The 21,041-nt window shown below is 36.7% G+C and overlaps 1 protein-coding gene across 1 annotated transcript in view; it reads right to left on the bottom strand.

Moving 5' to 3' along the window:
* ZFP91 (ZFP91 zinc finger protein) overlaps window positions 1–21,041 on the bottom strand; it is a gene marked incomplete at its 5' end in the record, with an annotated part of 45,112 nt that overhangs the window by 8,397 nt on the left and 15,674 nt on the right. The window contains 5 exons of the mRNA XM_008593594.1: window positions 205–255; window positions 1,058–1,186; window positions 1,663–1,767; window positions 2,367–2,403; window positions 2,662–2,874. Of these exons, the coding sequence (XP_008591816.1) occupies window positions 205–255; window positions 1,058–1,186; window positions 1,663–1,767; window positions 2,367–2,403; window positions 2,662–2,874 (535 nt within the window). The remainder of the gene's footprint in view (window positions 1–204; window positions 256–1,057; window positions 1,187–1,662; window positions 1,768–2,366; window positions 2,404–2,661; window positions 2,875–21,041) is intronic.

Here is a 21,041-nt window from a genome sequence, read left to right as displayed (position 1 = left end):
AAGAGAAAGTACTAAGATTTTTAGAAACTTCAAGATCCTGCAATGAAAATAAAAACACAGTATCAGTGCATCGAGAACATTAATGAAATTGCTTTTGTGAAATTTTTGAGTAGCCATTCTTGCAGTATTAAAATGAAGGCTAAATGACTAACGTGCCTAGGACTAGAAATAAGGTACAGAACAATAGGAGCATTAATTCCTCACCTCCTTTTGGGTAAACGTGGACTTTTGTCATCTTTTCGCCTTCTTCCTCTCCTATAATTAAAGACAGAGTAATTGCCCACATATTCCAGACTGAAGCTTATAGAGTAAAGAATGGCTGAAAACATACTCAGCTCCAAAGAGCAGGTGGCAGACACAAAGGATAGCCCAGAATACATAAAACCAAAGACATATCTGGCAAATCAAGCAGGATTTTCCTCTGAAGTAATTTCACTCTCAAATCAGTCTGCACTCACAAACTAAATGTTAACCTTGTTTAAACTATGATTACGTAAGCTTTGGAGAAATTTCAATATTATTACTTGAAGAGCTGTTATAGTGAAAAGTCTATTACCTTAATTTAAAAAGCAGAATGAAAGAGTCTATTATCAAAAAAAAAAAAAAAAAACCCTAAGAATATAAATATATACTCTCTTTCCAGGAGAACCAAAAAGCCTAAACATTTAAAATCTTTTATCTGCAATGGGAAATGGTTGCTAGGCAAAGTTTTACCTGATTAAGGTTATTACATCTTTTGCCTTATTTGCCCTTCTGAGAACCCACATCTGCCATGCTTTTTCTTGTTGTCTCTACTCCCTCTGCTTCCCTATAGCTATTGTCTTCCCCGTTCATTTGGAATTAAGTATTGCTTTGAATTAAAATTAAACACTTCAAACTTCTGAGAAGTCTCTCTCCAATGAAACTGTCAGCTACTTGAGGCAAATTTTTTTAAGTTAAAAAAGTATATTTTGAACTATGTATATGTCAACATCCCTCCTCAAATTCCCACCCTTTGTTCCACTGGTGGCTTCAAAATCTGTTAGATTTCCATTTTAAGTTATAATAGCCTACTCACTTCCTAGGAGGTTCCTCATCCTCCCTAATTTCATTCTCTTCTTCTTTCACCTCCACTTCCACTTTAATTTCCTTCTTCTCTTTCTCTTCTTTTACCTTTCCTGATTTTCTCCGTGGCTTTGGGGTTTCCCTAAAAACACAAATGCAGTTCAACAATGGTAACCCACAAAGAAACTTTTCAAGGAAGACTATGACAACAGGTTAATAAATCTTAGGGTAATCATTGATTTATTATAAAATTATGATCCTCAGCTTATGAAATGTGATTTCTCACCAACTGTTCCTCACATGCACAGTATTTATAACTATATTTGTTGCCTATGGAATGAACACTCCCCTGTCCCCTCCGGATAAAGATTCCTGAGAATCAAACCTCACCATAGGTATAAAGAAAAACAAGACAAGTAAAACATTCTAAGTATTCAGGGAATTCACGATACTCTGTTAAGATAAAACATGTATGAGGAAGTGATAAGATGTTAGATTTGCAAAACAAATGCTAATTAATTACTCATTTAAAATTAAGTCTATACGCATTTGTTTGGCAATAACACAAAACCAAAGCATGCAACAGTGCTTTCCTACTTATTTTTCATTGAGACATGCCTTTCTAAGTGGGGTTTATAGGTCTCATCTCTTGGGTCATCTTTGAATGGTATTTCCTCTTCACTGATTAACATTTCCTCTTCTTCCTCCTCTTCCTCATCACTACTGAAAATAAGCAAATATCGAAATGAGAAATTCTGGTTGTAAGAATCATTTCTGGCTGGATTTTATTTAGTAATTTATTTAGAGGTAGCTAAAATTTCACATTATCTATAATTTTTACTCTTATGATCTAGTTGAACCACAATCTAGCCTTCTTTATCTTAAAGAACAATAATTGGAACTAAAAATACATAAATCCTAGATATGCTGCCCCTTTAAAATCCTGGTCAAAACACTCACTTTTCACATTAGTACCTAGCACAGACTAAGCTGAACACAGAAGGTACTCAAGACAAGGTTTCTGAACTATGTAACTAAAGGTTATCTGGTTAAAGCTCTATTCAAGATCAATGTGGAATCTAAATATCGAAACTGAAGTTAATTCCTCTTACAGCTCAAAATCAATTCAGATAGAAAACTTCTGAATCATTTTTTTTTTTTTTTTAAAGATAACCGGTAAGGGGAGCTTAACCCTTAACTTGGTGTTGTCAGCACCACACTCTCCCGAGTGAGCCACGGGCAGGCCCCTAACTTCTGAATCATTTAATGTGACTGTACTTTATGTCCCCAAAGGTTTAAATATGAAATACAAAGTTTTTTACCTAATGCCACCTGGAGACTGATGCTCTTCTGCAACATCTGGAAAAATAAAATAAGAAAAAAACCCTTTATTTATGTAGATATAAGATATTTTTTTCTCTGCAGCCAAGACATTCAAATCAAATTATTACATTGGGTAATTATACAAAAGAATATCTGCAAATTGTCCAAACGAAAACCTCCCTATACTACCACATCTGTCCCTGAAAGTTAAGCTGTTTAGGTAAATGTTCAATATTACATTTAAAATCAAAAAACACCTGATTACTAAGTAACCAAACTCTACTTGCACTGTACCATAATCAAGCTGATCTGTGTTTGGTTCTGACTTGCAGATGAGCTGCAACGAACCAGTCTTGGACCGAGAGCTTCGGGTATTCTCTGTGTCACGATGGCGAGAAACAGATGTCCTGTTACTACTGCGCCAGCCTCGGCTAGGCCTAGTTGCAGCAATGGAAACTTCCTGAGGGAGGGCAGAATCGTCTTCTTCCTCTATCTCTTCCTTGGGATCTAGATAAAAACATATAACACTCTTTTTAGGTTTACAGTTAACCAATAACCATCCTTGTATATCTACTAAATGTAAATACACCTACTGAAAAGAAGATAAATTAAATTTTTTTTTTTAAAGGGAAAAAAACCCACGGATTTTTTACTGAAATAATAGAAACAAGATGAGAGAAAAATAAGATAAAATTTATCCTTAATGTCATTACCCTAAAGAAAACACTTCATGTTGAAAAGTAATAATTTTATATTGTCTTATTTACTAAAAAGTGCAGGAGAAGTTTGCAAAATACACCCAAGTAATTCAATCCACAGAATTCTAACCTTTAGGGTCTAAGTTAAACTAAATTAAGTAAGTGGTCCCAGAAAGATGACCACAAATACAGAGGCACTAAAAAGAAAGAACCTTAGGTCTAAATGTCTTAACAACCAAACAACAGTGCACAGAACTGCTAAAAAGGAATTCCATAACAGGGATACCTTCCCTTGACTCTAATCAACAGTTTTCCCTGTAACTACACCAATGAATTTGAATTAACATACAGAGCAATCCCATGGCAAAGTCCAGCTCCAGTGTTGTTATGTTTCAGTTGTCCAGTGAGACACTGAGCACAAGCACATACAATCTATTATTGTTACCCTGTATTTCCCCATGCTTTAAGGGTGAATTAAGTGAGATAGGTCAACCTCTCCAGAGCAATAAAGAGTTAACATTAGAAACTGGCTTTCACATCGGAAGAAGTGGAAGATCCACGGAGACCACACGTCCTGCAGAGCCAGAGCGCAACCCAGCAGATAGACCTCGCTGCTGCCGCCCAACTCCATCCCCAGCCCAGCCAAGTGCATGCTGACTGGAGAGGCGCCTCCCCGGGGAGGCCCAAGACCCAAGGCAACCATGCACCCAAGGCACCAGTGGGCAACCGAGCAGACACTGAGGCAACCATACCAAATTGGCAGCCCCAGCAGCATCCTAGCCAGACAACAGTGTCCAAACAGTGGACCATGAAATCCCCTGCCACAATGACTAAACATCAAAGATACCAGAACATATTTCTGGTAGATTTTTTCATAAAAAATCTAGAAAGTACACCACCAAAAGGCAATAACTCTCAAGCTCTAGATCCTATAGAATAAGCCCTTGAAATGTATGACAAGGAATTTGGAGTGATAATTCTAAGGAAACTAAATGAGATACAAGAAAACTCAGCTGGACAACACGATGAAACAAGGAAAACTATACAGGACCTGAAAGAAGAAATGTACAAGGAAATCAATGCCCTGAAAAAGAATGTAGCAGAGCTGGCCAAGCTGAAGAATTCATTCAAAGAAATAAAAAACACAACAAAGAGTTTAACAAGCAGGCTTGCAGAAGCAAAAGAGAGAACTTCTGCCCTTGAAGGTGGGCTGTTTGAAATAACAAAGGCAGACAAAAAATAAAAAGAAAAAAAAATTAAAAATACTGAAGAAAATCTAAGAGAGATATCAGACAAACTTAAGCGCTCAAATATCTGAGTCATGGGTATTCCAGAAGGGGAGGAAAAAGGAGATTGCATTGAAAACATATTCAACAAAATAGTGACAGAAAACTTCCCAAGTATAGGAAAAAACACAGATCTTCAGATTCAGGAAGGTCAAAGATCCCCAAATGTATTCGACGCAAAAAGGTCTTCTCCAATACATGTTATAGACAAATTGGCAAAACTCAAAGACAAAGAGAGAATCTTAAAAGCTGCAGGAGAGAAGCATCAAATCACCTGTAAGGGAGCCCCAATCAGACTAACATCAGACTTTTCATCACAAACCCTAAGAGCCAGAAAGGAATGGGATGATATATTCAAAATACTAAAGGACAGAGGTTGCCAGGTTATCTTTCCAAAATGAAGGGCAAATAGTATATTTCTCTGACAAAAACTGCGGGAGTTCACTACCACACGACCGCCCTTACAAGAAATTCTCAAGGGAGTACTGGGTTTGGTACCTGAAAAATAACTACCACTGCAATAAAAACTCAAGAAAAATTAAAAACTACTAGTAAAATTGAAATGCTAACAATGAAGAGAAAAAAAAAGTTTACCTACAACCCAAGGAACCAACAAATACAGAAAACAAACAGTAAATCAGAAAGGAACAAAAGACACCGAAGACATCCAAACAAAAATCAATAAAATGCTAGGATTAAATCAACACTTTTCAACAACTCTTAATGTAAAAGGATTAAATCCCCCAATCAAAAGACACAGACTGGCTGACTGGATTTAAAGGAGGACCCAACTAGGTGCTGCCTTCAAGAGACCCACCTCACTTATAAAGACTCACACAGACTAAGAGTGAAAGGACCACGCAAAAAGAAATGGAAAACGAGCTGGAGTAGCTATTCTTATATATGATAAAATAGACTTTCAATAACAAATGAAATTCTGGAAACTATACAAACACATGGAAATTAAACAGCATGCTACTTAATGACATATGGGTCCAAGAAGAAATCAAACAGGAAGTCAAAAAAATTATTGAAACGAATGAAAATAATGATACATCATACAAAAACCTGTGGGATACAGCAAAAGCAGTACTAAAGGGGAAATTTATTGCATTAAATGCTTACTTCAGAAGAATGGAAAGATGGCAAGTGAACAACCTAATATTTCACCTTGAAGAATTGGAAAAACAAGAACAATCCAAACCCAAATTTAGCAGACGGAAAGAAATCATTAAGATCAGAGCAGAACTTAATGAAATTGAAACCCAAAAAACAATACAAAAGATCAATGAATCAAAAAGTTAGTTTTTTGAAAAGATAAATAAAATTGACAAACCATTAGTAACGGTAACTAAAGAAGAGAAGATCCAAATAACAAAAATTAGAAATGAAAAGTTATATTACAACTCGTAACTCTGAAATACAAGGAATCATTCAATACTAGTGTAAACAACTATACGCCAACAAGTCTGAAAATCTGGAGGAAATGATAAATTTCTGGACACACACAAGCTACCAAAACTGAGCCAAGAAGATGTAGAAAATCTGAACAGACCAATAACAGGAAAAGAGATTGAAGCTGTTATCAGAAGGCTCCCAACAAAGAAAAGCCCAGGACCAGATGGATTCATAGCAGAATTCTACCAAACATTAAAGAGAAATTAATACCAATTCTCTCCAAACTATTCGAGAAGATTGAAACAGAAGGAATTCTCCCAAATTCATTCTATGAAACAAACATCACTCTGATACCAAAACCAGGCAAAGATACAACTAAAAAAGAAAACTGCAGGCCAATATCCTTGATGAATATAGATGCAAAAATCCTCAGTAAAATACTAGCTAACAAAATACAGCAACACATATGCAGAATTATAGACCACGATCAAGTGGGATTCATCCCAGGAATGCAAGGTTGGTTCAACATACGCAAATCAATAAATGTGATACACCACATCGATAAAATCAAACACAAGGACCATATGATCATCTCAATAGATGCTGAAAAAGCATTTGATAAAATTCAACACTCATTCATGACAAAGACTCTCTATAAGTTAGGTATAGATGGAAAGTATCTCAACATAATTAAAGCCATATATGATAAACCCACTGCCAATATCATCCTGAATGGGGAAAAGCTGAAAGCTTTTCCTTTAAGAATAGGAACTAGATGCCCACTAGAATAGGATGCCCACTCTCACCACTCCTATTCAACACAGTGTTGGAAGTAGTAGCTAGAGCAATCAGAGAAGAGAAGGAAATAAAGGGCGTCCAGACTGGAAAAGATGAAGTCAAACTGTACCTCTTTGCAGATGACATAACCCTATATATCGAACAGCCTAAAGCCTCCACAAAAAAACTCTTGGAGTTGATAAATGATTTCAGCAATGTTGCTGGATACAAAATCAACATAAAAAATCAGTAGCATTTCTGTTCTGCAATAGTAAACATGCAGACAGAGAAATTAAGAAAGCTTGCCATTTACAATAGCCACCAAAAAAATAAAATACTTAGGAATTGAGTTAACCAAGGATGTGAAAAATCTCTATACTGAGAACTACAAACCGCTGCTGAGAGAAATGAAAGAGGACACAAGAAGATGGAAAAGATATCCCATTCTCTTGGGTTGGAAGAATCAACATTGTGAAAATGTCCATACTACCCAAAGTGATATACAAATTCAATGCAATCCCCATCAAAATTCCAATGACATTTTTATCAGAAATGGGAAAAAAAAAAACTATCCAGACATTTATATGGAATAACAAAAGACCACGCATAGCCAAAACAATGTTGAGCAAAAGAAATAAAGCTGGAGGCATAACACTACCTGACTTTACACTATACTACAAAGCTATAATAACCAAAACAGCATGGCATAAAAACAGACACACTGATCAATGGAATAGAATAGAGAATCCATATATCAACCCACACACCTACAGCCATCTGATCTTTGACAAAGGCACCAAGCCTATACACTGGGGAAGAGACTGCCTCTTCAGCAAATGGTGCTGAGATAACTGGATATCCATATGTAGGAGAATGAAACTAGACCCATACCTCTCACCATATACTAAAATAAACTCAAAATGGATTAAAGAATTAAATATACACCCCGCAACAACAGAACTTCTTAAAGAAAACACAAGAGAAACACTTCAGGAAGTAGGACTGGACACAGACTTCATGAATACCACCCCAAAAGCATGGGCAACCAAAGAAAAATAAACAAATGGGACTGTATCAACCTAAAAAGCTTCTGCACAGCAAAAGAAACAATAAAGAGAGTTAAAAGACAACAGAGTGGGAGAAAATATTTGCCAAATATACATCTGACAAAGGATTAATATCCAGAATATACAAGGAACTGAAACAAGTTTACAACAAAAAAACACGTAACCCAATTAAAACATGGGCAAAAGAGCTAAATAGGCATTTCTCAAAGGAAGATAAACGAATGGCCAACAGACACATGAAAGAATACTCAACATCACTCACCATTCGGGAAATGCAAATCAAAACCACACTGAGATACCATTTCACCCCAGTTAGGATGGCTAATATCCCAAATACTGTGAATGAGAAATGCTGGCGAGGTTGTGGAGAAAAATGAAGTCTCATACATTGTTGATGGGAGTGCAAAATGGTGTAGCGTCTATGGAAAATGGTATGGAGGTGCCTTAAACAACTGCAGATAGATCTACCATATGACCCAGCTACCCCACTGCTGGGAATATACCCAGAGGTATGGAAATCATTAAGTCAAAGGTATACCTGTTCTCCAATGTTCACTGCAGCACTCTTTACAGTAGCTAAGAGCTGGAACCAGCCCAAATGTCCATCATCAGATGAGTGGATACGGAAAATGTGGTATATCTACACAATGGAATACTACTCGGCTATAAAAAAGAATGAAGTACTGCCATTTGCAACAACATTGATGGATCTTGAGAGAATTATATTAAGTGAAACAAGTCAGGCAGAGAAAGAGAAATCACATGTTCTCACTCACCTATCATATTGACAATGAGCCAAATGTTTGACAACAGTGTATTGGCAGGGCTGTAGGAAAACAGACACTCAAATACACAGATGATAGTGTGGGTATTAAGAAAACCTCTATGAAGGACAATTTGGTAATAAATACCAAAATTATAAATGCATAAACTTTTTCAAGTGAAGTTCAACTACTAGGAATTTATACTACAAAACTACAATCACATTTATATATACGTTAGTCATTACAGCACTGTTTTCAAGTAGTAAAAGAGTAGAAAACTATCCAGAGAAGACTGGTTTTATGAATTATATTGTATATGTGTGTATATATATGGAAGACAGCTATATTTTATATATGATAACCCTTCTGGAAGGATACACAATAAGTTGATTAACATTAGTTACTTCCAGGTAAAGTCCAAAAATATGTGCAGCAATTTTACCTCTAAGTATTTATCCTAGGAAAATGAACTGGCAAATTGAGGTTCGCTGAAGCATTTTTTTAACAGTGAAAACTAGAAACAACCTAACCTTCTGTAAATGAGAAAGTGTTTAAATAAAGCATGAATAAAGAACAATATATTACTATGATGGAAGACTATATGGAGGTACCTGTAAAGAATGACATATCAGCAAAAATATTGCTAAATGTAAAAAAAAGGACACAAAACAATATATACACTATGATAACATTTTTGTTTAACACTTTTTTTTTTTAAAGATGACCGGTAAGGGGATCTCAACCCTTGGCTTGGTGTTGTCAGCACCACGCTCAGCCAGTGAGCAAACCGGCCATCCCTATATAGGATCCGAACCCGGGGCCTTGGTGTTATCAGCACCGCACTCTACCGAGTGAGCCACGGGCCGGCCTTGTTTAATACTTTTTAAAAAAATGACCTATCTATATTCTGTTTACAAGAGACTCACTTTAGATGACACAAGTAGGTTCAAACTGAAAGAATGGGAAAAGTTATTTCAATATAGTAAACAAGAAAGAGCTGAGGTGGTTTATTTTTTTTTATTTTTTTGCAGAATTTTTTTTTTTTAGGATTATTTGAATTTTTTTTTTTTAATTACAACAAAGGGAATGTTTTAATACTATTGTATTTTTTTTAAAAATTTTATTTTGTCGATATACATTGTGGTTGATTATTGTTGCCCCTTACCAAAACCTCCCTCCCTTGAGCTGAGGTGGTTTATTAGTTTCCTGGGACTGCTGTACCAAATCACTACAAACTGGGATGGCTTAAAAAACCAGAAATTTATTCTCTCATAGTTCTGGAGGCTACAAGTCCAAAATAAATATGTTGGCAGGGCCATGCCTCTATCTGAGATTCTGAGTAGAATCATTCCTCACCTCTTTCTAGCTTTTGATGATGGCCGGCAATCCTTAACATTCTTTGGCTTGCAGCTACCAGCTTCAACTGTATTCTCATCATCACATGGTGTTCTCCCCCCATGTGTTTGTGTCTCTGGCTCCTCCTTCTTCTCATAAGGACATCAGTCACAATGGATTAGGTAGGGCCCATTCTAACTCAGTATAACCCCATCTTAACTAGATTACAGCTACAAAGATCCTATTTCCAAATAAAGCCACATTCATAGGTACTAAGATCTACTAAGACTTGAACACATTTTTTCAGGGGACAAGAGTCAACCTATAATAGTCCACATCTTCTAGCCCCCTAAAATTCATGTCCTTCCAATGTGCAAAATACATCCATCCAATCCCAGCATCCCCATCTTAACCCATTCCAACATCAACTCTAAGTTCCAAATCATAACTAAACATCACCAACTCAAAAATCTCATATCTCATCATCTAAATCATTTAAATCAGTTATGAGTCAGAGCAGGTATGGTTCATTCTGGGACAAAATGGTTCCATCTGCGGAGCTGTGAACCCAGAAAACAAATTATCTGCTTCCAAAATACAACAGTGAGATAAGCATAGAAAAGACATTTCCATATCAACCCACCCCCCAAAACAAACAAACCTGATATGAAAAAGGAGGTCACTGGGGTTACTAGTCCCTGGCAAATCAAAAATCTAGTAAAGCAAACTTCATTAGATTTTTTTCAAGAGTCTATGGACTGAATCCATTAGATTTTAAGGCCTAAAAATAATCCTCTGCAGATCAATGCTTTGCACTCTGGGGCCCACTGGAGCAACAGCCCTCTTCTCTGTTCCCAGAAGGTCTCCTAAGCCCAGGCCTCTGCATTTGTGGCTCTGTCCCCACAGTCATTCTTTCATTTTGTCCTGTCTCTGTTTTTCAGTCCAGTCTGGCAGTATTTCTGCTGGCACAAAATTCTGAAAAACCTCATAATTCATAAGGTCCAAGCCATTGAACAAAAGGGTCCTCCACAGATCTTTCCTAGAAAATTACATCTTTATTCCTGGATCTGCTGAGATGGCAGACTGGATCCACAAGTTACACATTTAATTTTTTTAGGAAATAGTCCAGTTACACCTTTGATCCTGTTACCAGAATACACTGTCTGGACAAACTGAAAATTTCCAAATTATCAAGTGCTGGTTCCTTTTTGCTAAATAATTCATTCCTCAATTTATCTCTTTCCTTTCACATTTTATTATAAGCAGCAAGGAGAAACTAGGCTGCATCTTTTATATCTGCTTGGAAATCTCAGCTAAACATCCAAGTTCGCTGCTATAAGTTCTATTTTTCACTCAATAGTAGAATACAATCCAGCCAAGTTTTCTGCAACTTTATAACAAGGATCACCTTTTTTCCATTGCCCAATAATAAATCCATCATTTTCTTCTAAGGCCTCCACAGACTGCCTTTACCACCCATATTTCTGTCAACTGTCTCTTCAAAGCAATCCAGGATGCTTTTTCAATCAAGCATCTCAGCAGACTCCCAGCCAACACCCACTACCCAATCCCAAAGCTACATCCACATTTTAAGGTATTTTGTAACACCCAACTTCTGGTACAAAACCTTAGTTTCCTAGAACTGCCATAACAAGTCACCACTAAGGTCTATTTATCTGCAAGGACCCTATTTCCAAATATTACATTCACAGGTACCTCAGAAAGGTCTTCAACATCTTTTGGGGGAAGCAATTCCACCCATAAAAGTGGCTCTACTAATATCAGACAAAAGACACTACAGTTCAAAAATTGTTACAAGACACAAAGAAGGACTCTATATATGGAGAAGATGGTCAGTCAGTTAAGAAGACATAACAATTATAAACCTATACATAGCTAACAGTCTCAAAGCCTATGAAGCAAAAATTAACAGACTTTAAGGGAAAAATACATAATACTAAAATAATACTTGGAGCCTTCAATAACCCACTTTCAATAATTAACAGAACAACCACTCAAAAATTTAAGAAAGAAATATAGGACTTGAGCAACGCTATAAAAAATTAGGCGTAACATATATAGAATGCTCCACACAACAACAGAATACACAATCTTCTCAAGTGTACACAGTAAATTCTCCAGTGTATATCATAAGTTAGGCCACAAAATAAGTTTCATTAAATTAAAAAGACTGAGATCATATAAAGTATGTTCTCCAACCACAATGGACTAAAACTAGAAATCAGTATCAGAAGGAAAACTGGAAATTTTTTATGTGACAATCAAACAACATAAACAACCAATAGATCAAAGAAGAAATCACAAGGGAAATTACAAAATACTTAGAAATGAATGAATACAAAAGCATACCAAAATGTTGGGAACACAGTGAAAGCAGTGCTCAGAGGGAAATTTATACAAATAAATGTCTACCTTAAAAAAGAACAAAAAAACCGAATATCCTAATCAGTAACCTAACTTACACCTTAAGGAACTAGAAAAAAAGAGCAAATAAAACCAAAGCTAGCAGAAAGGAGGAAATAAAGATTAGGGCAGAGATAAATAAAATAAGAGAACAGAATGCAAACAGAGAAAATTGATGAAACCAAAAGTTGTTTCTTTGAAAAAATCAACAAAATGAACAGAACTCAAGTTTCACTGAGAAAAAAAAGAGGACTCAAATTACTACAATTGGAAATGATAGTGTGGACACTACCACTGAAAAAAAACGATTTTACAGAAATAAAAAGTTCATAAGAAAACACAATGAACAACTGTGTGCCAACAAATTACATAACCTAGACAAAATAAACAATTTTCTAGCCACACACAAACTACTAAACAAATTCAAGAAGAAACAGAAAACCTGAACACATTTTTAAAAGTAAACACTTTGAATAAGTAAACCAAAACCTCCCTCCAAAAAGCCCTGGAGGAGATGGCTTTTCACTGGTGAATTCCACCAAACATTCAAAGAATTAACTCGAGTCTTAAATTCTTCCAAAACATATTTCAGAATTATAAGGGTGGTCCAACATACAAAAATAAATGTCACATGCCACACTAATAGAGTGAAAGGAAAAAAAAAAAAAGTGACAACCTCAATTGATGCAGAAGCATTTGACAAAATTAAACTTTCATGATCCGAACACACAACAAACTAGGAATAAAATGGAATTTCCTCAATCTGATAAAGGGCATTTATAAAAACCCCAGAGCTAACATCATACTCAGCAGCAAAAGACTGAAAGCTCTCCCCTCTAGATCAAGAACAAGACAAGGATGCCCTCTTTCTTCACTTCTATTCAACACTGTACTGGAAGTTCTAGCTAAAGCAATTAGATAACAAGAACAACAATAACAACAAAGAAAAGAAAAAAGACACCCAAATTGTGAAGGAAGAAGTAAAAGTATTTCTATTGGCAGATGAAGTGACCTTACAAACAGAAGAGTCCAATTATATTAGTAATGAACAATCCAAAAACAAAATTAAAAAACGGATGCCCTTTACAAGAGAGTCAAAAAACCACAGTACACCTTAGGTGAAGGAAGGTATCAGGCCAGTCACTCACTGCCTGAGCAATGTGCAGACACAGTAACTAAAACTACATTCTTGAAAGAAGAGAAGGGACAAAATAAGAGTAGTCGATACTTTGAATTGAGACAATAAGATATTGAAACTACTGGCAGGAATGTTTTCTTCTAATTCTTGTAGGTAGCAAAAGATAAAATATAAGAGTGTTTCATTTCAATCCTACAGCTGGAGATAACTCTTTCTAAACAAGCTGACTTGCTCAGTTCCAAAAGATGAGAGCCACTTGGTCATGATAAATTACTTCAAGTTAGAAGCGCTATTCTAATATGATCTGGTCCTCTGACTTTCAGATTACCTCATTTTTCTAGCTCAGGTTTAGAGAAGTTAAACAAAATTAATATTTGATTGTTAGGCCAAACAGGGTATAATTGGTTGATAGGCTGGGAAGAAACTAGAGTGAAGGTCTTCTCATCTCTACTTGTTTAAAATACTTAAATTTCTTCAGAAAAACTAATAAACTGTAACACTTATTAAGTGCCAAGGAGTATGATAACAAATTTTCCATTTCCTTAAAATTAGTTCTTACAACTGTATCAAGTAATTACTATTCTTATCTCTATAGATTAGAAAAGCAAGTAACTGATTTTCCCAAGCTCACATACTAAGTTGTACAGCTGAGAATTGAACCCAGGTGTATCTAAGTCCAAAGTCTATGTATTCTTTGTACTGTACCACACCTAATCATATAAAAAGAGGAATGGGAGTGGGCAGGTCGATGCAAGGGCTCAATTCAGATTTGGCTCATTCCCATCCAGCCTTGGGTACAAGTGCCAAAAGAGAGCCCTTTTTATATAACACACTGACGTAAAAGACCCGTAAGAAGAATTACTCCTGAAAGCAAATTTTTAATCTAAAACCACATGTTGTACTTCTTTATGCTTCAAAATAGAGAACTGGAGGAATTTAAGAAATTAAATGATTTTTAATTCCAACCTAGTTTACTCATTTTTAAATCAACAAGACTGTTTATATGTATATATATGTGTTAATACTTAAATTCAATTTTTCATCTTGTTCAGTCATCTTTCACTGTTACTAAACCTATATACGTTTTTTTCTTTTTTTTTTCTTGCTTATTTCAGAGCAGATAGCCACCGGAGGATTGACAGAAAGAAAATAAAAGATAAAAAATATTAACAAACTTTCACGAAATTTCTACAGATGATATATTAAAAGTTCAAGGCAAAATAATCAGAATTACAAAGTAGGGCCATTAACTTCTAAGGCGCAGGCATTAGGTAAATCAGTTTGTCTCAAAAACATTAAAAGACTTTGCTGAGACACAGGTTTGGGAAGGTGAGAGGATGCTCGCCAGCATTTGTTACTCTGTCTTTTTGAAAACAGCCAGTCTTACTGGGGTTATATTTTTCAATATGATTTTGATTTGCATTTCCCTGATGCATCTCCCTGAGTGATGCCGAGCATTTTTTCATGTGTCTGTTTACCATTTGTGTATCTTCCTTTGAAGATATACATTTTTAGTGTTCATTCTGGTTTCAGGATAGACTGCTCTACATGGGAGTAAGAGTAGATGCCAGAGACCAGCTAAAACCCTATTAGACCAGGCAACAAAATAATAATCGCTTGCAAAAGGGTAATAACATTAGGGATGAAAAGAATGAGACATATGACAACTACTTAGAAGACCAGACAAGACTAGGGAATAACTTAACAAAGGGATACAGGGAAAAAGAGGAGGTCAGGAAATTTGGTTTCCAGATTTCTGACCTAAATAATTGAATGGTGGAAGATGAGGTGGTTTTTTTGTTTGTTTTGAGGAGACACTTGAGACAGTATGTGTTCTGCTTTGGATATGTTAAGTTTGAGATATTTGCTGAGTAAAGCATCAATGGGCCTAAAGTTCAGAAGAGGGATTCTGGGCTAAATATATAAAATTGGGAATTGCCAGCATATAAAAACAAAACTACAATTAGTTTATACATAGTTTGGCCCACATAACATGGATAACTTTCAATATTTATGAAATGTGTTTTATTTAGCTACCCCCAACATTTGGCTTATTCACTGATTTCTCTTTTCCAGGAACAGTTTTGTATTGCAAAGTATATTTTTAAAACCTAATCCTGTGTTGTTCTGATCACTCTATCTGGCGTATGAAAGATACACCAAAGTATGTGTATAACACCGATACTGAGGAAAAAGAAAGAGCAGAACAGTGCTGCAAAAATGGAAAAGTTCAGAGATTTGGGAGATACAAAATATTACAGGAAGAAATGTGGGAGTCTACCTAAGGAGAATTGTGAGCAATAACACTGAAAAAGTATAATTCATCTACACTGTAGATACCTTAGACCCAAACCTAAGAAATCTGTAGTTAAGTAGTACAGAATCTCTCAAAGGTAGACTGAGAGTTACATGATTTGAGTAGAGATGAATCTATACACTGTTTGTGATTAATTGGTAAGAAAGGGGAGGTGCTTTTAGAGAGGCAAATTAAGGAGACCAGCTAGAATGCAACTGTTAATAGTATAGATCTAATGTTAATAAGGGCCTTACCTATAAATTGTAATGGAGGTCGAGGCAGGGGTAGGGACAAAATGGGCAGACACTGACCAGGCTAACATGTAGAGATAAAGAAGAGGTTTTATGTATTGTTTGGCTACTGCCCCTACTGTCCCACTGAAGTAGCTGTGGTTAAGGTTCTCAATGTCTTCCACATAGTTAAATATAATGGACATTTTTCAGTTCCCATCATACTTAACTTCTTACCATCTTTGGACAGTTGGTTCCGTGATACCAAACATTCTTGTTTTTTTTTTTCTTACTTCCCCAGTTGCCCCTTTTCAGACTTCCTTGGTAGCTTCTCCTCCTCTGACTGTCCTTTATATTTAAATGTTACAGCTCAGTCCTAAAGTCTGTTCCTATTGATACCCATTCCCTCTGTAATCTCATCTACTTCTACATGTCAAACAATATGCATCATAATAAATACCTTCTTCAGTGTTTCAATGTATACTCACTATACTGGGTGACAGTGATGGTAAACAGGGAGGTACTCCCCAAGCACTGTGAAAGAAAGGCTGCCTTTTAATAGTTAAACTGCAAGCCAATAAATAATGAAAATATACCACATATGCAAAGTCACTTAAAAAATTGATCTAGCAGTTGGGTTAACCCGGTTAACAACTAATAATCATCATCACCATGTGACCATCACTGTTCTAAGTGGTTAATATGTATTATCTCACACCGAATTCTCAAAACACTCCATGAGGTAGTTATCACTGCTATCCTCATTACAGACAAGAAAACTGAGACACATATTGAGAGAGAATTTTGGTAATAAAATATAAGATGCAAATGTGGCACGAGCAGAGATTTAATACTCACTTTTGCAGTGGGCTTTCCCTTTTTTAAAGCTGCCCTGTGACTGTCATGTTATAAAGAAGCTGGTCTAGTCTACTAGAGAATTAAAGGCCATGCAGGGAAGAACAACTGTATACCAGCCCACAGTCAGCACCAACTGCCATGCATGTCAGTGAATCCATCCTGGCCCCAAGAGCACTTTCAGATGCTACCTGACTAAAAATAAAAATGCCCAATTAGTCCAAGAGAGCTGCAGAAGAACCATCCAGCCAACCCAAAGAATCACAAGAAGTAAATCATTGTTTTAAGACACTATATTTAGGATGTTTGTTATACAGCAAAAATTAACTGATACTATAACCAAATCTTAAAGTTTTCTTGTGTCTTACCACCCTCATCTATAAAATGAAGGATCAGGAGAGGATCTCTAAGATCATATCCAACTTAAATATTATGATTCACTCTTCACATTCCAAAATGTAAAAAAACAAAACAAAATAAAAATAGAACAGATTTGATAGAAATGAATTCACACAGATAATAGAATAAAAAGAAGATAGAAGTAATCAAGGTTTTAAGAGTAATGTAAAAAAACAAAACAAAATAAAAATAGAACAGATTTGATAGAAATGAATTCACACAGATTAGATAGAATAAAAAGAAGATAGAAGTAATCAAGGTTTTAAGAGTGTTTAGGAGACTTCTAGTTAAAAAGAACAGATGAATACATTTTTTTTGTTTCTGCTTCCCCCTAAAATATCACTATAATGATAGAAAAATAAAAATGACTAAAAATTAAAGTCAAAGGAACACAAAAGGAGACAACAACCACGTGACTTCACTTCAGCAAAATTTTAGAAGACTAAAACCAAGACAGTATAAATGACTCTGAACATCAAATAAGGTGAGAAGCAAACAGAAAACAAGCATATATGTATATATTTTCAAACCTCTCTGGAGAGGGTCAGAAATCGGAGTTATCAGGCACCTGTGAAAGTGGGGGTACAAAGGAAGACTGAAAAGAGGAAGGACAGTTACAAGGTTTTAAAAGGAGTAGTCTGTATACCCAGACCTCCTCATCTCATGCTGACAGTATCTACCCCCTTTGATTTGAGCAGAATTATATTATTCGGAAGAGGTTGAGCTAGACAGGCTCTGGCATTAAGTTTCAGTTAAAGGCAGAAGTGAAGTACTCACAGTGTCAGAGAAAAGGGGTAATTAAATGGAAGCAAAAATAATAAATGCTAAGGACCCTTCTCACTCACCCCCCACCAACTCTACACAGCAATAGAAACAAGAATTTCTCTCTGAAGAAATTGAACTGGTCCATAGAAAGACTATTCCCACACACACGCAGACATTCCAACTAGTATTTTAGTAGTTTATTCTAAAAATCAAAAGAAAGTTAGGGAACACCAGTGTAGGGGATTGAATTATGTCCCCCCAAAACTCACTGAAGCTTGAGTTGTGTTCCCCAAGTTTTACATATTAGAAACTTACCCAAAGTGATTGTTAAGAGGGTGAGAAATCCTATTACGGTAATTGAAAGGCAGAAGCTTGAAGAGGTGATTGGATTGTAGGACTGTGCAGTAGTGAATGGATTAAAAATCGTGGGCAGGGGCATGGTTCTGAGGGTTTTAAAAAAGGAGATTCTGTCTCTCTCTCTGCTTCCACCATCTTGCAGTGTGAGACCCCTGGATCTCTGCTGCCACCACCAGATGGACTTTGGACTTCTCAACCACAGCAACTGTAAGCAATAAATTTCATTTTCTTTATAAATCACTCAGTTCCAAGTATTTTGAGGTAAGCAATGGAGAAGGACTAATACAATCAGTATGATATTTACTGTCAAATATATATTTGGTCTTTGTTCCAGTTTCCTGGCATTCAACTCCTAAAACCCTTTTCAAAGTGATAAGTTTCTTTTTGTATGCCAGTGAATTGACTGATGGCTGGCAGCCCCTATGTAGCTTGAGAAAGGGAAAGATAAGGCATAATTAGAGGGCTGCGATTTTTCAGCCCCCCCCCCAACTTCCCTAAAGGAGAGGGGGGCTGAAGGTTAAGCAGACTACCAATGTCCAATTATTTAATCAATCACGCCTACATAATGAAGCTTCCATAAAACCCCCAAAGGGCTGGGTTCAGGGAGCTTTCAGATAGCCGGACACATGGAGGTTCCTAGAGGGTGGCTTCCCCAAAGAGGGCATGGAAACTGCATGCCCCTTCCCACATTCCTTGTCCTATGCATCTGTTGATCTGCACCCTCTGTAATACCCTTTATAATAAACCAGTAAATGTAAGTAAGGTGTTTCCCTGAATTCTGTGAACCACTCTCACAAATTAGTCAAATCTGGGGAGGGGGTTGTGAGAACTGCAAATTGTAGCTAGAGCTAATGGGTGAGAAGCACAGGTAAAACAACCTGGAGCTTGTGATTGGCACTGCAAGTGGGAGGTGATCTTGTGGAACTAAGCCCTCAACCTGTGGGATCTGATGCTACCTCCAGGCAGACAGTGTCAGAAATGAATTGAATTAAAGAGGACACCTAGCTGGTGTCTGTGGCAGAATTGATTGCATGCTTGGTGTGTGGAGAAAAAACCCACATGTCGTGTCAAGAAGTGAACTGTTCTGTGACAGGAGATAGCAAGTTTGTTATTCTTATATTTTCAGAACTAGAAACTTGAGTAAAATCTGTAACAAGAAAGAAAAATAAACAAATGGAAAAAACAACTTTAAAGAAATGATTAATTCAGGGAACAGAAAAAACATATATCTACATATCTCCTCAGGGGGCCGGCCCATGGCTCACTTGGAGAGTGTGGTGCTGACAACACCAAGTTAAGGGTTAAGATCCCCTTACCAGTCATCTTTAAAAAGTAATAATAATAATAAAATAAATAAATACATATCTCCTCAGGTGGGAGGCCAGTACATCATTAGAGAAAAGAGAATGTACTATCTAGCAAAGCACACTCAAAAAAAGCTCTTAGAAATTAAAAATGATAGCAAAAATTAAAGCCCTGAAGAAAGGGTTTGAAGTTAGGCTGAGAAAACCTCTGAGAAGGTAAACAAAAACAGAAAGGGTTAAGAAACGGGATAAAAGATAAAATTAAAGAATAGGTAAAGTAAAAGTAAGAAAATTACCCAAGAGGTAAGAAAATAAAATGTGCCATAAATTAAGGACATGAGTTGAAATGGTTAATTTTACATGTCAAAATGGCTACGCTACGGTGCCCAGCTGTTTGCTCAAACACCAGTCTAGGTGTTACTATAAAGGTACTTTTTAGATGTGATTAACATTTAAATCAGTTGACTTTGAGTAGATTACCCTCTGTATTAGTCTGTTTGTGTTGCTTATAACAGAATACACAAAACTCAGTGATTTATAAAGAAAAACAAAATTTATTGCTTACAGTTTCTGAGGCTGAGTAGTCCAAAGTCCATCTGGTGGTGGCGACAGTGACCCAGGTGTGAAGCTACAGGCTAATGTCGGAATCCTGTTCCTGGCCAATTGTCGTGCTACACGACCATGCTAGGTCTGGAGCTCACAGACCCCACAAACCCATTCACAGACTGGGTCATAAATCCTTCACGGGCTGGGTCCCCAGACCCCTCACATGCCAGGCTGGGTCACCAGACCCCTTACATGCAGGTCTATGAGCTAGGTAACCGGCAAACAGGTCCCTGGAAGCCATAGATTGGAAAGCATGGCTGCAGAGTGGCGTCTGCCTGAAGCAGTTGCCAGCCAAAGCCACGGAGCCGAGTACGTGCCCCAACTTCATCCACCCACATGCTCAATTTGTTTACTGAACCACCCCCAACCGGTCCTGAGGCAAGGGGAGCCTGATTATTCTATTTTCCCAACACAGGGGGAAAATAGAATTCTATTTTCCCAACACAGGGGTCTCACATTGCAAGATGGTGGGAGCAGAGAGACTCTCCTCTCCTTTTAAAGCCCTCAGAACCATGCCCATGACCATCATTTTCAATCAATTCACTAGGCATGGTCCTACAATATAATCACCTCTTCAGGGATCCATCTTTCAATTACCATAATGGGTTTTCCCACCCTCTTAAACAGTGACGATGGGGGGTAAGTTTCTAATACATAAAACTTGGGACACAATGAAAGTTTCAGTGAGTTTTGGGGGAACATAATTCAATCCACTACACCAACTCTCACCTAAACTTCCAGCCTGCTGGTTTGTGCTATGAATTTTTTAAAATTAATTAATTTTAATTGACAAATAATTGTGTATGAGTGTAGGAAATGCTTATAATTTCATGTTTCCTCAGCATTTATTTTGAATGCAAGTTTAACTTTCTCATGCCAGAGGCAGGGCTTGGTCAATCTTGACACAGTTTCAAGTTCCCCTAAGCTGGTGGCCAGATATAACAACTTAAGAGACCCCCCCCCCCCCCCCCCCCC

This window comes from Galeopterus variegatus, unplaced genomic scaffold (assembly GCF_000696425.1).
Source record: "Galeopterus variegatus unplaced genomic scaffold, G_variegatus-3.0.2 Scaffold9380, whole genome shotgun sequence".
Lineage (NCBI taxonomy): Eukaryota > Metazoa > Chordata > Mammalia > Dermoptera > Cynocephalidae > Galeopterus > Galeopterus variegatus.
This window is presented reverse-complemented; position numbering and strand designations above follow the sequence as displayed.